The 15,714-nt window shown below is 42.8% G+C and overlaps 1 protein-coding gene across 6 annotated transcripts in view; it reads right to left on the bottom strand.

Moving 5' to 3' along the window:
* Window positions 1-5,485, bottom strand: part of LOC106871671 (calpain-5) — a 41,265-nt gene extending 35,780 nt beyond the window's left edge. For 2 of the 6 annotated variants that reach the window (XM_014918256.3, XM_014918257.3), the window contains exon 1: window positions 5,391-5,485. Coding sequence is in view for 2 of the 6 variants with exons in the window: in XM_014918255.3 (XP_014773741.1) it covers window positions 4,684-4,701 (18 nt within the window). In the remaining 4 variants the exon portion in view is untranslated. Of the gene's footprint in view, window positions 1-2,275 lie in introns of all 6 variants that reach the window. The other 4 variants (XM_089365557.1, XM_014918255.3, XM_089365559.1 and 1 more) reach the window with 4 other exon arrangements.
* Between the last annotated feature and the right edge of the window lie 10,229 nt (window positions 5,486-15,714).

Below are 15,714 nucleotides of genomic sequence, written 5' to 3'. Positions count from 1 at the left end.
TTTCCTGCCTTACAAACTGACTGTATCTATTACCTCCAGAATTTATCGGATTTTAGTGTAGAAATTTCTTAGTCAAAACCAATTCCATGTTTCATAGACTGAAACTGTATACAGCCTCCTATTTACCTTGGCACTCCCCCTCTCTCTCTCTCTCTCTCTCTCTCTCTCTCTATATATATATATATATATATATATATATATATATATATATATATATATATATATTGTTTAAATTCTTGGTGTGTGTGTTATTTTTATCTCTTCTTACTATAGTTAATCCTGTAGAACATTTCAGTATTTTTATATTTTGTATTTATAACCTCAACTGTAAGTGTAAATCTGCTCCTTTCTATTCCCTCTCCTCCTCCTCTACTGTCTGTCTATCTGTCTTTCTCTCTCTCCTTTTCTCTGACTCACTTCCCCATCCTATGCAGCAATGACAGATACCTCAAACATTCATGTCATATGTTAAGAGCCAATGGGGGAGCTTCTGCATGAGCATTCTCCCTCAAACCACACACACACAATTTATATTTGGAAAACTAAGGTCCTGAATTCTGTATATATATAAGAAAAAGATGGAGTAGTCAAAACTGGTGTACCTTTAATTATAGGTCTGCTAATCATGGTTAACCTGGTGTTAGATAATGACAAGCCAAGCATTGTCTTCCGTGGACTGTTTCACTTATAGTTGATTGCCTCACTAGAAAGCTCTACATGATAACTTCCTATTATCACCACCCACTCTATCATCATTATCATTACTGCTAGCATTACACTCCTCCTTACATTTATCTCTGCCGTCAGTTTTATCTACCGTCTGCTTTTATCTCTGTACTCACCAACAGATTCAGTTCTCATATAAAGCATAGACGTTATCACATTGACATATGTTTACATACACACACACACACACACACACACACAGTTCTCCCACTATATCTCATTGTTTCTGTCTGTTGCGCGCACACACACACACACACACGCACAGTACAACAAACAAGAGTAAGTCGGAATTATCTAAATGCCACATTATTAAATATGTAAAACACACACATTGTGGTACAGTTGTTTACTTGTGTATGGCTATATTTTCTCGTGTAGTGTTGGAGTAGAAATATATATATAAACATTTGTGTTAGAATGTTTATATACACATACACAGACACATATATCTGGGTTGTGAGGAATGTATGTATGTATATCATTATTTACTTTATTTCAAGATTTCTTGCCAGTAGAGAATGAATCGGTTTCTAACCTAGATCCAAGGCTCAAGGCTCCTTCACTGAAATTTCAACAACAGGGTGTGTGTGTGTGTGTGTGTGTGTCTGTGTGTATTCTCATGCATATAGTTGCATATCTAGACATCCTCATATATATTTAAATGATAAACTTCTGGAAAGTTTTACAGATTTTTACAGTTCCAGTAATGGATTGGATCTGCAGTCTTCGAATGAGCTTTCTCCTTTCTGGTTTTGAGAAGCCTAATTTTTCAAGATTAGTATTTAGGCAGTGTTACATAATTCTAGATGCAGATTGTCCCAATATGATTTCAGTTGTTACATATAGCCAGCAGTGGGGTTTTGTGTTGCTTTTCTGTAGCAGTTAAATAGATCTGTAGTGGTTAAGGGTGTGTAAGTATGTATTGGGGTAAACAGAAGTGACAGGCATGTGGATGCCTTCGAAGAAAATAATAGAATGACATCGATTTACAGTTTCACTAATTTATTTACTGTACTTGCATTATTTATTGGTATTCATAATTCTTCACTACATGTATTTGTTTACAACTGCTCCGAGTTGAGAGGAATACAAACAGGGTACATCTGTGCAGGTGATGTGTTAGAACTGAATATGTTTGTGTCTGTGTGTGCGTCGTTCATCTGAGAAAGTAGTCTGCCATGTCCCTTCATTCGAACCTTTCTCTTTTTCAGTCTGCATCCTAGGCCTTTTTTGACTGTCCCTCTGCTGACCACAGTATTTATAACAGTTGTGGCAGCTAGAAGGACAGACATACTGCAGCAGAGATTGTGTCTAAATAGATCAGCTCCTGTCCATTTGAACTTTGCCTGATATGGCTGAGGTCGTAGGTCAAAGGGAGATGATTTATCATTTTTTGACAGACGAGCGAGAATTCTTTGATTCGGTTTCGAATCTAAGCTTGGAGAAGGGAAGTGTTAATTTTCACAGATCATTATTCAATTCATAACTCCAAGAGAAATGAGTTTTGTAGTTACAGATTCTTCTATAACTACAGCTAGAAATTGTTTACCTGTTGAACTGTTGTTTTCGTTCTGTTCCTCGATTGTGTTGTTGTTGATGTTGTGTCCAGCCATGTTGTTTGTAGTAACTCTCTGTATGCTAAATTTAAGTTTCAGTCGAAAATCAGTACGATCGTGAACAAAAGACTCCCTTAGTCAATTCATATCAAGATTAACCAGTTATTTAACAGGGCTGCTAGTTGTGGCTCCAAAGTTGGAGATAGCATTCATTGTATTTTCGATAAATAGTCTCCCATGCCAAATACACGACTTGTTACTTTGAGTATGTATGTATGTTTTTAAGTTAAGAAATCCCTCGGACATATTCGGGGTACACTATCTGGGAAGCATGCAAAGCAATGTCTTTCCAGATTAAACTATGAATAGTAATTACTAGGTCTATACTGCCATTAAATATGTTTGTTAATCTTGCACATGCCTTCTTTTAATAATAGACATTTATATAGGGAAAGTTATATTAGTTACTATGGTGACAATATCTATTTATCTTTCACACACCCCCACACACAAACTCTCTCGCTCTCTCTCTCTCTCACACACACACACACACAAACACACACTATTTCTCTGTCAACAACAAAAAGCTGTCTTTCTTCTTGAAACAAATTCTACTTCTATCTTTCATTCTTTCTCTCTCTCTCTCTCTCTCTCTCCCTTTCACTGAAATTTCCTCTCAACAACAACAACCTGTCATTATATCTTTTATCTTTTACTTGTTTCAGTCATTAGATAGTGGCCATGCTGGGGCACCACCTTGAAGAAGTTTTAGTCAAATGTGTCAACCTCAGTACTTAATTTGGATCTTTCTGATTTGACGGGCACCACTTGTTGTGTTAACGAAACACTTTCAAACTTGGGATGCTGGTAGAATGTGTCATATAAAACAACTTTTTCTCTTAGCCTTCTTAACAAAAAATTGTACATCGCAAGTTATTTCATCTACCCAGGGCGTAACTGGTACTTAATCTATCGATCCCCAGAAGGATGAGAGGCGAAGTCGACCTCGGTGGCATTTGAACTCAGAACGTAAAGACAGACGAAATAACGCTTAAGCATTTTGCCCGGTGTGCTAACGATTCTGCCAGCTCGCTGCCTAATTCTATGGAAATTTAATGTGAAACAAAAAGAACGAGTGGATGGCCACACATGCATACTGACATACATCACAATTTCATCGGTGTCAAGTTTCATTTTGTAGACGTATATGATGTATGTCAGTGTGTGTGTGCACCAACCAATTTTCTTTTTCTTCCTCCCACTCCGCACCGTATGAAATTCCGATATAATCAGAATCTAGACATTGTGAAAGGTATTTGCAGCAACATTTGACATAACTACAGAGGTGCACCTCTTCCCCCGCCCCCGACTTTGTTGTCTCCTAACTTCCAGAAAAATGGATAGAAAAACAAGTTTTGAAATTTTTTGTCAAACCCCTCCCCCACCCCGGACCGATTTTGGCCAATTTTTTAAAACTTAGAAACTATGGGAGGAGCCTTTTCGAGAAAAAAAAAAAAAATTTTTAATATTTTCAGAGGAAAAGGTATGCGATTCAAGCAAGATTAGGCTGTTGTTTCTAGCACATCCCAAGATAACCCTCCGTTTTAAATCTCCCATGTATTGATGTTTTTGCAATATTTTTCGGTAAATTTTCAGATTAACACCCGCACGATTTTCACTAGGGTGTTAGGGTTACGGTTTAGGGTTACGACTAGGGTTTTATGGTTACGGTTAGGGAATTCCGTCCCTAACCCTAACCCTAACACCCTAGTGAAAATCGTGCGGGTGTTAACCTGAAAATTAACCTATTTTTTCCCCATTAAGGCGGCGAGCTGGCAGAGAAACATTAGCCCCCCGGGCGAAATGCTTGGCGGTATTTCGTCCGTCTTTATGTTCTAAGTTCAAATTCCGCCGAGGTCGACTTTGCCTTTCATCCTTTCGGGGTCGATAAATTAAATACTAGTTGCGTACTGGCGTCGATCTAATCGGCTGGTCCCTTCTCCCCAAAAATTTCGGACCTTGTGCCTAGAGTAGAAACGAATTTTTTTCTCCCATTAAACACCATGGAATGAGGATGCTCAGGTAACACACGCGTGGTCCATTGGTGGGATATAAGCAACAAAAAGATAAATGGTAATTTTAATTTTTACCTCCACCTCAATGAAGCGAAGCCGTGTGTGTGTAAGAAAGAATATTTTCTAAGAGAAAAATATGCTATTAAAATGAATTATCGTTTACATACCTTTTTTTAAAAATTACTGTGGGTAAATGCCAGCAATGACCTTCTCAATGACCTCTCCAATATTTTGAATTATAAACAGAAACAATCGGGGGCCAGGAGTAAGGTTGCAAAACCCAAAAAAAAAAATACATACATACATATAAAAAATTAAAAAATTACCGAAAAGGCTCCTTCCATGGCCTTGAAGTGCCAAAATTATTTGTTAAAATCTGTCCGGAGTGGGATGATGAGGCGGGTGGTGTACAAAAAATTTTCAAAACTTTTTTCATAAAAAGATGTCCCCCACCCTACCCCACTACATCATTTCGAAGGCTAAAAAGAAATGGGTCTTCCTGATTCGAAACTCCGCTTCCCATGCCCTCGGAAAACAATTTCCACACAAATTTCTTTAAAATCGTAATCTATGCCATTTGAAAGGTATTTTGTATAAAATTTCACTAAAAGATATCCATTTTCCTAAAAATTCTGAGGGAAAAAAGTCAGCTCGTATTAATTTTCCGAAACTCTTCTCCCTACTTCCTCGGAAAATTTTTTCCCCCAAAATCCCTATACACATTGAACCCACAGCATCCAAGTGGTGTTTGTTGAAAATTTTGTTAAAAAGTATCCATTTTTCCTGAAGTTATGAAACAACAAAGTCGGAGAAGGGTACAAGTCTATAGTTATGGCGAAAATTTCATTAAAAATACATATTTTTCTGAAAATTATGAGGAATCACTGTCGTAGTGGAGGGCAACGATGCATGTCCCCAACTTGGCCCGAGTCCAATGACTGACACAATTATGAGAGAGAGATAAAGACAGAGAGAGTGTGTGTGTGTGTGTATACTTATTCATTATTTTTGAAAATCGTTTAATAAAACGTACCTTGAAATGTAAATTAGATCCGTTTTTCTCCAAATCCCGGCTTGTTATAAAAGTTGCCTGGTTACTATTGCCAGACACTGAACTTCCAGGAAAGTGAAAGTTACTACTACTACTACTACTACTACTACTACTTCTACTACTAAGTGTAGATACTATCAGCAGCTGCAGTGTATTTACTACCTACATGATCTCAAATAGTTATAGTATTATTTGTAATAGACACTGAAATAGAGAACCCACCACCACCACCAGTAACAACAACAACAACAATGACGACGCCAGCAACAACGTCACAATTATGACATTGATATCGGATTTGTCTCAAGAAATTCTTTTAAACCCACCACCACCACCACCACCACCACTACTACTACTACTACAGTTTGTCGAAAGGAAATCGACAACATTATTTTGTTTCAAAACATAAAACCTCTCCATACATCTACATACAAGCACACATACACATGCATACACACACACACACACACACACACACACACACACACACACACACACACACACGAACAACAAAGAAGTTTGTGGGAAAACGAAAGAACGCAAACGAACGAGCACAATCCTGGATCTTTTCGTCAGATGTCAACAGGAAATTATCGCAATTTCGTTGCGCGCACACAAGCGCACGCATGCACACACACGCACAGACACACACACGCACAAGCAGCCAAGAACAAAATTAAACACAAAGAAAAACAAAAACATCAAATAGGTGGCGCAATGAACATTTAATTCTTTTCCAGAATGTTCCACGTCGTAAAACAAACAAAAAAACAATTCCACCGCCATCGCCACCAATCATCATTCCCTCATCATTCCCTTTATGGCAAGTGTGCAATTATCCGTCCCCGACATTATGGCCAGTGTGCAATTTTTGGTCCCCGACTTCATGGCCAGTGTACAAATTGTTGGTCCCCGATTTTATGGCCAATGTTCAATAATTTGGTCCCGACTTTATGGCCAGTGTGCGAATTTTGGTCCCCGACTTCATGGCCAGTGTACAAATTGTTAGTCCCCGCTTTTATGGCCAGTGTTCAATATTTGGACCCCGACTTTATGGCCATTGTTCAATTTTTGGTCCCCGACATTATGGCCAGTGTTCAATTTTTGGTCCCAGACTTCATGGCCAGTGTACAATAATTTGGTCCCGACTTTATGACCAGTGTTCAATATTTGGTCCTTGACTTTATGGCCAGTGTTCAATTTTTGATTCCCGATTTTATGGCCAGAGTCCAAATTTTGGTCCCCGACTTTATGGCCAGTGTTCGATATTTGGTCCCCGTCTTTATGGCCATTGTGCAATTATTCGTTCCCGACCTCAGGGCCATTGTGCGACTTGTGGTCCCCGTCTTTATGGCCAGTGTCCAATTATTCGACCCTGACTTTTTGGCCAGTGTTCAATTTTTGGTACCCGACAATATGGCCAGTGTTGAATTTCTGGCCCCCGTCTTTATGGCCAGTGTGCAATAGTTGGTCCCCGATTTATGGCCAGTTTAGAATTTCTGGTCCCCGACTTTATGGCCAGTGTGTGATTTTTGGTCCCCGACTTCATGGCGAGTGTACAACTTTTGGTTCCCGACTTTATGGCCAGTATTCAAATTTGGTCCCCGACTTCATGGCCAGTGTTCAATTTTTGGTCCCCGACTACATGGCCAGTGTACAATTTTTGGTCCCCGACTTTATGGCCAGTTTTCAAACTTTGGTCCCCGTTTTTATGGCCAGTGTGCAATTATTAGTCCCCGACTTTATGGCCAGTGTGCGATTTTTGGTCCCCGTCTATATGGCAAGTGTGCGATTTTTGATCACCCATTTTATGGCAAGTGTTCAATTTTTGGTCCCCGTCTTTATGGCCATTGTGCAATTATTCGTCCCCAACTTTATGGCCAGTGTTGAAATTCTGGTCCCCGACTTTATAGCCAGTGTGCGAATTTTGTTCCCCGACTCTATGGCCTGTGTACAATGTTCGGTCCCCGTCTATATAGACGGTGTGCAATTTTTGTTCCCCGACTTTAAGGCCAGTATGCGATATTTAGTCCCCGACTTTATGTCCAGTGTTCAATTTTTGGTCACCGACTTTATGGCGAGTATTCAAAATTTTGAACCGCGTCTTTATGGCCACTGTGCGATTTTTGGTCCCCGACTTTATGGCTAGTGTGCAATTATTCGTCCCCCATGTTATGGCCAGTGTTCAATTATAGGTCCCCGTCTTTATGGCCACTGTGCGATTTTTGTTCCCCGACTTTATGGCCAGTGTACATTGTTCGGTCCCCGTCTTTATGACCGGTGTGCAATTATTTGTCCCCCATTTTACGGCCAGTGTTCAATTATAGGTCCCCGACTTTATAGCCAGTGTTCATTTTTGGTCCCCGTCTTTATGGCCAGTGTACAATTTTTGGTCACCCATTTTATGGCCAATGTTCAATTATAGGTCCCCGACTTTATGGCCAGTGTTCAATATTTGGTCCTCGTCTTTATGGCTAGTGTGCAACTTTTGGTCCCCGACTTTATGGCCAGTGTGCGATTTTTGGTCCCCGACTTTATGGCCAATGTTCAATTTTTGGTCCCCGACTTTATAGCCAGTGTTCAATTTTAGGTCCCCGTCTTTATGACCACTGTGCGGTTTGTGGTCACCGAATTTATGGCCAGTATTCAATTTTGGTCCCCGTCTTTATGGCTAGTGTGCGATTTTTGGTCCCCGACCTTATGGCCAGTGTTCAATTTTTGGTCCCCGTCTTTATGGCCAGTGTGCGATATTTGGTCCCCGACTTTATGGACAGTGTGCAATTATTGGTCCCCGACATTATGGCCAGTGTGCAATTTTGTTCCCCGACTTTATGGCCAGTGTTCAATTTTTGGTCCACGACTTTATAGCCAGTGATCAATTTTAGGTCCCCGTTTATGGCCACTGTGCAGATTTTGGTCCCCGACTTTATGGCCAGTGTTCAATTATAGGTCCCCGACTTTATGGCCAGTGTTCAATTTTTGGACCCCGACATCATGGCCAGTTTGCTATTTTTGGTCCCCGACCTTATGGCCAGTGTTCAATTTTTGGTCCCCGTTTTTATGGCCACTGTGCGATTTTTGGTCCCCGACTTGATGGCCAGTGAGCGAATTTTCTTCCCTGACTCTATGGCCAGTGTACAATGTTCGGTCACCGTCTATATGGACGGTGTGCAACTTTTGGTCCCCGACTTTAAGACCAGTATGCGATATTTGGTCCCCGACTTTATGTCCAGTGTTCAATTTTTGGTCCCCGACTTTATGGCGAGTGTTCAAAATTTTGAACCGCGTCTTTATGGCCACTGTGCGATTTTTGGTCCCCGACTTTATGGCTAGTGTGCAATTATTCGTCCCCCATGTCATGGCTAGTGTTCAATTATAGGTCCCCGTCTTTATGGCCACTGTGCGATTTTTGTTCCCCGACTTTATAGCCAGTGTGCAATATGACCGGTGTGCAATTTTTGGTCCCCCATTTAATGGCCAGTGTTCATATAGGTCCCCGACTTTATGTCCAGTGTTCAATATTTAGTCACCGTCTTTATGGCCAGTGTACAATCTTTCGTCCCCCATTTTATGGCCAATGTTCAATTATAGGTCCCCGACTTTATGGCCAGTGTTCAATATTTGGTCCCAGTCTTTATGGCTAGTGTGCAACTTTTGGTCCCCCACTTTATGGCCAGTGTTCAATTTTTGGTCCCCGACTTTATAGCCAGGGTTCAATTTTATGTCGCCGTCTTTATGGCCACTGTGCGATTTGTGGTCCCCGAATTTATGGCCAGTGTTCAATTTTGGTCCCCGTCTTTATGGCTAGTGATAAATTTTAGGTCCCCGTTTATGGCCACTGTGCGGTTTTTGGTCCCCGACTTTATGGCCAGTGTTCAATTATAGGTCCCCGACTTTATGGCCAGTGTTCAATTTTTGGACCCCAACTTCATGGCCAGTGTGCGATTTTTGGTCCCCGACCTTATGGCCAGTGTTCAATTTTTGGTCCCTGTTTTTATGGCCACTGTGCGATTTTTGGTCCCCGACTTTATGGACAGTGTGCGATTTTTGTTCCCCGACTTTATAGCCAGTCTACAATGTTCGGTCCCCGCCTTTATGACCGGTATGCAATTTCTGGTCCCCCATTTAATGGCCACTGTTCAATTTTGGTCGCCGACTTTGTCCAGTGTTCAATATTTAGTCACCGTCTTTATGGCCAGTGTGCAATTATTCATCCCCCACTTTAGGGCCAGTGTTCAATTATAGGTCCCCGACTTTATAGCCAGTGTTCATTTTTGGTCCCCGTCTTTATGGCCAGTGTACAATTTTTTGTCCTCCATTTTATGGCCAATGTTCAATTATAGGTCCCCGACATTATGGCCAGTGTTCAATATTTGGTCCCCGTCTTTATGGCTAGTGTGCAACTTTTGGTCCCCCACTTTATGGCCAGTGTTCAATTTTTGGTCCCCGATTTTATAGCCAGGGTTCAATTTTATGTCCCCGTCTTTATGGCCACTGTGCGGTTTGTGGTCCCCGACCTTATGGCCAGTGTTCAATTTTTGGTCCCCGTCTTTATGGCCAGTGATCAATTTTAGGTCCCCGTTTATGGCCACTGTGCGGTTTTTGGTCCCCGACTTTATGGCCAGTGTTCAATTATAGGTCCCCGACTTTATGGCCAGTGTTCAATTTTTGGTCCCCGTTTTTATGGCCACTGTGCGATTTTTGGTCCCCGACTTTATGGACAGTGTTCAATTTTTGGACATCGTTTTTATGGCCAGTGTGCAATTATTGGTCCCCGACTTGATGGCCAGTGTGCGATTTTTGGTCCCCGTCTATATGGCCAGTGTGCAATTTTTTGGTAGCCGACTTTATGGCCAGTGTTCAATTTTTGGTCCCCGACCTTATGGCCAGTGTGCAATTATTTGTCCCCGACTTAATGGCCACTGTGCGATTTTTGGTCCCCGACTTTATGGACAGTGTTCAATTTTTGGACATCGTTTTTATGGCCAGTGTGCAATTATTGGTCCCCGACTTGATGGCCAGTGTGCGAATTTTGTTCCCCCGACTCTATGGCCAGTGTACAATGTTCGGTCCCCGTCTATATAGACGGTGTGCAATTTTTGGTCCGCGACTTTATGGCCAGTATGCGATATTTGGTCCCCGACTTTATGTCCAGTGTTCAATTTTTGATCCCCGACTTTATGGCGAGTGTTCAATATTTTGAACCGCGTCTTTATGACCACTGTGCGATTTTTGGTCCCCGACTTTATGGCTAGTGTGCAATTATTCGGCCCCCCCATGTTATGGCCAGTGTTCAATTTTAGGTCCCCGTTTTTATGGCCACTGTGCGATTTTTGTTCCCCGACTTTATAGCCAGTGTACAATGTTCGGTCCCCGTTTTATGACCGGTGTGCAATTTTTGGTCCCCCATTTTATGGCCAGTGTTCAATTATAGGTCCCCGACTTTATGTCCAGTGTTCAATATTTAGTCCCCGACTTTATGGCCAGTGTGCAATTATTCGGCCCCATTTTATGGCCAATGTTCAATTATAGGTCCCCGACTTTATGGCCAGTGTTCAATATTAGGTCCCCGTCTTTATGGCTAGTGTACAACTTTTGGTCCCCGACTTTATGGCCAATGTTCAATATTTGGTCCCCGACTTTATAGCCAGTGTTCAATTTTAGGTCCCCGCCTTTAAGGCCACTGTGCGATTTTTGGTCCCCGACCTTATGGACAGTGTGCAATTATTGGTCCCCGACTTTATGGCCAGTGTGCAATTTTGTTCGCCGACTTTATGGCCAGTGTTCAATTTTTGGTCCCCGACTTTATAGCCAGTGATCAATTTTAGATCCCCGTTTATGGCCACTGTGCGGTTTTTGGTCCACGACTTTATGGCCACTGTGCGGTTTTTGGTCCACGACTTTATGGCCAGTGTTCAATTTTTGGCCCCCGACTTTATGGCCAGTGTTCAATTTTTGGCCCCCGATTTCATGGCCAGTGTGCAATTTTTGGTCCCCGACCTTATGGCCAGTGTTCAATTTTTGGTCCCCGTCTTTAAGGCCACTGTGCTGTTTGTGGTCCCCGAATTTATGACCAGTGTTCAATTTTGGTCCCCGTCTTTATGGCAAGTGTGCGATTTTTGGTCCCCGACATTATGGCCAGTGTTCAATTTTTGGTCCCTGTTTTTATGGCCACTGTGCGACTTTTGGTCCCCGACTTTATGGACAGTGTTCAATTTTTGGACATCGTTTTTATGGCCAGTGTGCAATTATTGGTCCCCGACTTGATGGGCAGTGTGCGATTTTTGGTCCCCGTCTATATGTCCAGTGTGCAATTTTTTGGTCCCCAGCTTTATGGCGAGTGTTCAATATTTTGAACCGCGTCTTTATGACCACTGTGCGATTTTTGGTCCCCGACTTTATGGCTAGTGTGCAATTATTCGTCCCCCATGTTATGGCCAGTGTTCAATTTTAGGTCCCCGTTTTTATGGCCACTGTGCGATTTTTGTTCCTCGACTTTATGGCCAGTGTGCGATTTTTGGTCCCCGACTTTATTGCCAGTGTTTAATTTTTGGTCCCCGACTTTATAGCCAGTGATCAATTTTAGGTCCCCGTTTATGGCCACTGTGCGGTTTTTGGTGCCCGACTTTATGGCCAGTGTTCAATTTTTGGTCCCCGACCTTATGGCCAGTGTGCAATTATTCGTCCCCGACTTAATGGCCACTGTGCGATTTTTGGTCCCCGACTTTATGGACAGAGTTCAATTTTTGGACATCGTTTTTATGGCCAGTGTGCAATTATTGGTCCCCGACTTGATGACCAGTGTGCGAATTTTGTTCCCCGACTCTATGGCCAGTGTACAATGTTCGGTCCCCGTCTATATGGACGGTGTGCAATTTTTGGTCCCCGACTTTATGGCCAGTATGCGATATTTGGTCCCCGACTTTATGTCCAGTGTTCAATTTTTGATCCCCGACTTTATGGCGAGTGTTCAATATTTTGAACCGCGTCTTTATGACCACTGTGCGATTTTTGGTCCCCGACTTTATGGCTAGTGTGCAATTATTAGTCCCCCATGTTATGGCCAGTGTTCAATTTTAGGTCCCCGTTTTTATGGCCACTGTGCGATTTTTGTTCCTCGACTTTATGGCCAGTGTGCGATTTTTGGTCCCCGACTTTATGGCCAATGTTCAATTTTTGGTCCCCGATTTTATAGCCAGTGTTCAATTTTAGGTCCCCGTCTTTATGGCCACTGTGCGGTTTGTGGTCCCCGAATTTATGTCTAGTGTTCAATTTTGGTCCCCGTCTTTATGGCCAGTGTCCAATTTTTGGTCCCCGTCTTTATGGCCAATGTTCAATTTTTTGTCCCTGTCTTTATAGCCAGTGTTCAATTTTAGGTCCCGTTTTCATGGCCACTGTCCGATTTTTGGTCCCCGACTTTATGGACAGTGTTCAATTTTTGGTCATCGTTTTTATAGACAGTGAGCAATTAATGGTCCCCGACTTGATGGCCAGTGTGCGATTTTTGATCCCCCATTTTATGGCCAATGTTCAATTATAGGTCCCCGACTTTATGGCCAGTGTTCAATATTTGGTCCCCGTCTTTAAGGCCACTGTGCGGTTTATGGTCGCCGAATTTATGGCCAGTGTTCAATTTTGGTCCCCGTCTTTATGGACAGTGTACGATTTTTGGTCCCCGACTTTATGGACAGTGTGCAATTATTGGTCCCCGACATTATGGCCAGTGTGCAATTTTGTTCCCCGACTTTATTGCCAGTGTTTAATTTTTGGTCCCCGACTTTATAGCCAGTGATCAATTTTAGGTCCCCGTTTATGGCCACTGTGCGGTTTTTGGTCCCCGACTTTATGGCCAGTGTTCAATTTTTGGACCCTGACTTCATGGCCAGTGTGCAATTTTTGGTCCCCGACCTTATGGCCAATGTTCAATTTTTGGTCCCCGTTCTTATGGCCACTGTGCGATTTTTGGTCCCCGACTTTATGGACAGTGATCAATTTTTGGACATCGTTTTTATGGCCAGTGTGCAATTATTGGTCCCCGACCTTATGGCCAGTGTGCGATTTTTGGTCCCCGTCTATATGGCCAGTGTTCAATTTTTGGTCCCCGACTTTATGGCCAGTGTTCAATTTTTGGTCCCCGTCTTTATGGCCAGTATTCAATTTTTGGTCCCCGTTTTTATGGCCACTGTGCAATTATTGGTCCCCGACTTGATGGCCAGTGTGCGATTTTTGGTCCCCACCGATATGGCCAGTGTGCAATTATTCGTCCCCGACTTTATGGCCAGTGATCAATTATTCGTCCCCAACTTTATGGCCAGTGTTCAATTTTGGTCCCCGTCTTTATGGCCTGTGTGCAATTATTCGTCCCCGACTTAATGGCCAGTGTTCAATTTTTGGTCCCCGTCTTTATGGCCAGTATTCAATTTTTGGTCCCCGTCTTTATGGTCACTGTGCGATTTTTGGTCCCCGACTTTATGGACAGTGTTCAATTTTTGGACATGGTTTCTATGGCCAGTGTGCAATTATTGGTCCCCGACTTGATGGCCAGTGTGTGATTTTTGGTCCCCGTCGATATGGCCAGTGTGCAATTATTCGTCCCCGACTTTATGGCCAGTGATCAATTATTCGTCCCCGACTTTATGGCCAGTGTTCAATTTTGGTCCCCGTCTTTATGTCCAGTGTGCAATTATTCCTCCCCGACTTTATGGCCAGTGTTCAATTTTTGGTCCACGACTTTATGGCCAGTGTTCATTTTTGGTCCCCGACTTTATGGCCAGTGTTCAATTTTTGGTCCCCGACTTCATGGCCAGTGTTCAATTTTTGGTCCCCGACTTTATGGCCACTGTGCAATTATTCGTCCCCGACTTTGTGGCCAGTGTTCAATTTTTGGTCCCCGACTTCATGGCCAGTGTTCAATTTTTGGTCCCCGACTTTATGGCCACTGTGCAATTATTCGTCCCCGACTTTGTGGCCAGTGTTCAATTTTTGGTCCCCGACTTTATGGCCAGTGTGCGATTTTTGGTCCCCGTCTATATGGCCAGTGTACGATTTTTGATCTTCCATTTTATGGCCAGTGTACAATGTTCGGTCCCCCTCTTTGTGGACGATGTGCAATTTTTGGTCCCCGACTTTATGGCCAGTGTTCAATTTTTGGTCCCCGTCTTTATGGCCAGTGTTCAATTTTTGGTCCCCGACTTTATGGCCAGTGTGCAATTATTCCTCCCCGACTTTATAGCCAGTGTTCAATTTTTGGTCCCTGACTTTATGGCCAGCGTGCGATTTTTGGTCCCCGTCTATATGGCCAGTGTGCGATTTTTGATCTTCCATTTTATGGCCAGTGTACAATGTTCGGTCCCCATCTTTATGGACGATGTCCAATTTTTGGTCCCCGACTTTATGGCCAGTGTTCAATTTTTGGTCCCCGTCTTTATGGCCAGTGTTCAATTTTTGGTCCCCGACCTTATGGCCAGTGTGCAATTATTCGTCCCCGACTTTATGGCCAGTGTTCAATTTTTGGTCCCCGACTTTATGGCCAGTGTTCAATTTTTGGTCCCTGACTTTATGGCCAGCGTGCGATTTTTGGTCCCCGTCTATATGGCCAGTGTGCGATTTTTGATCTTCCATTTTATGGGCAGTGTACAATGTTCGGTCCCCATTTTTATGGACGATGTCCAATTTTTGGTCCCCGACTTTATGGCCAGTGTGCAATTTTTGGTCCCCGTCTTCATGGCCTATATGCGATTTTTGGTCCCCGTCTTTATGGCCAGTGTGCAATTAATTATTGGTCCCCGACTTTATGGCCAGTGTTCTATTTTTCGTCCCCGACTTTATGGCCGGCGTTCAATTTTTGGTCCCCGACTTTATAGCCAGTGTTCAATTTTTGGTCCCCGTTTTCATGGCCAGTGTGCGATTATTGGTCCCCGACTTTATGGCCAATGTGCGATTTTTGATCCCCCATTTTATGGCCAGTGTTCAATTTTTGGTCCCCGTCTTTATGGCCAGTGTTCAATTTTTGGTCCCCGACTTTATGGCGAATGTTCAATTTTTGGTCCCCGTTTTTATGACCACTGTGCGATTTTTGGTCCCCGTCTTTATGGCCAGAGTTCAATTTTTGGTCCCCCGACTTTATGGCCACTGTGCAATTATTCGTCCCCGACTTTATGGCCAGTGTTCAAATTTTGGTCCCCGTCTTCATGGCCACTGTGCGATTTTTGGTCCCCGTCTTTATGGCCAGTGTTCAATTTTTGGTCCCCGTCTTTATAGCCAGTGTTCAATTTTTGGTCCCCGTTTTTATGGCCAGTGTGCAATT

The sequence above is a fragment of the Octopus bimaculoides genome, chromosome 18 (assembly GCF_046866305.1).
Source record: "Octopus bimaculoides isolate indiv1 chromosome 18, ASM4686630v1, whole genome shotgun sequence".
Lineage (NCBI taxonomy): Eukaryota > Metazoa > Mollusca > Cephalopoda > Octopoda > Octopodidae > Octopus > Octopus bimaculoides.
This window is presented reverse-complemented; position numbering and strand designations above follow the sequence as displayed.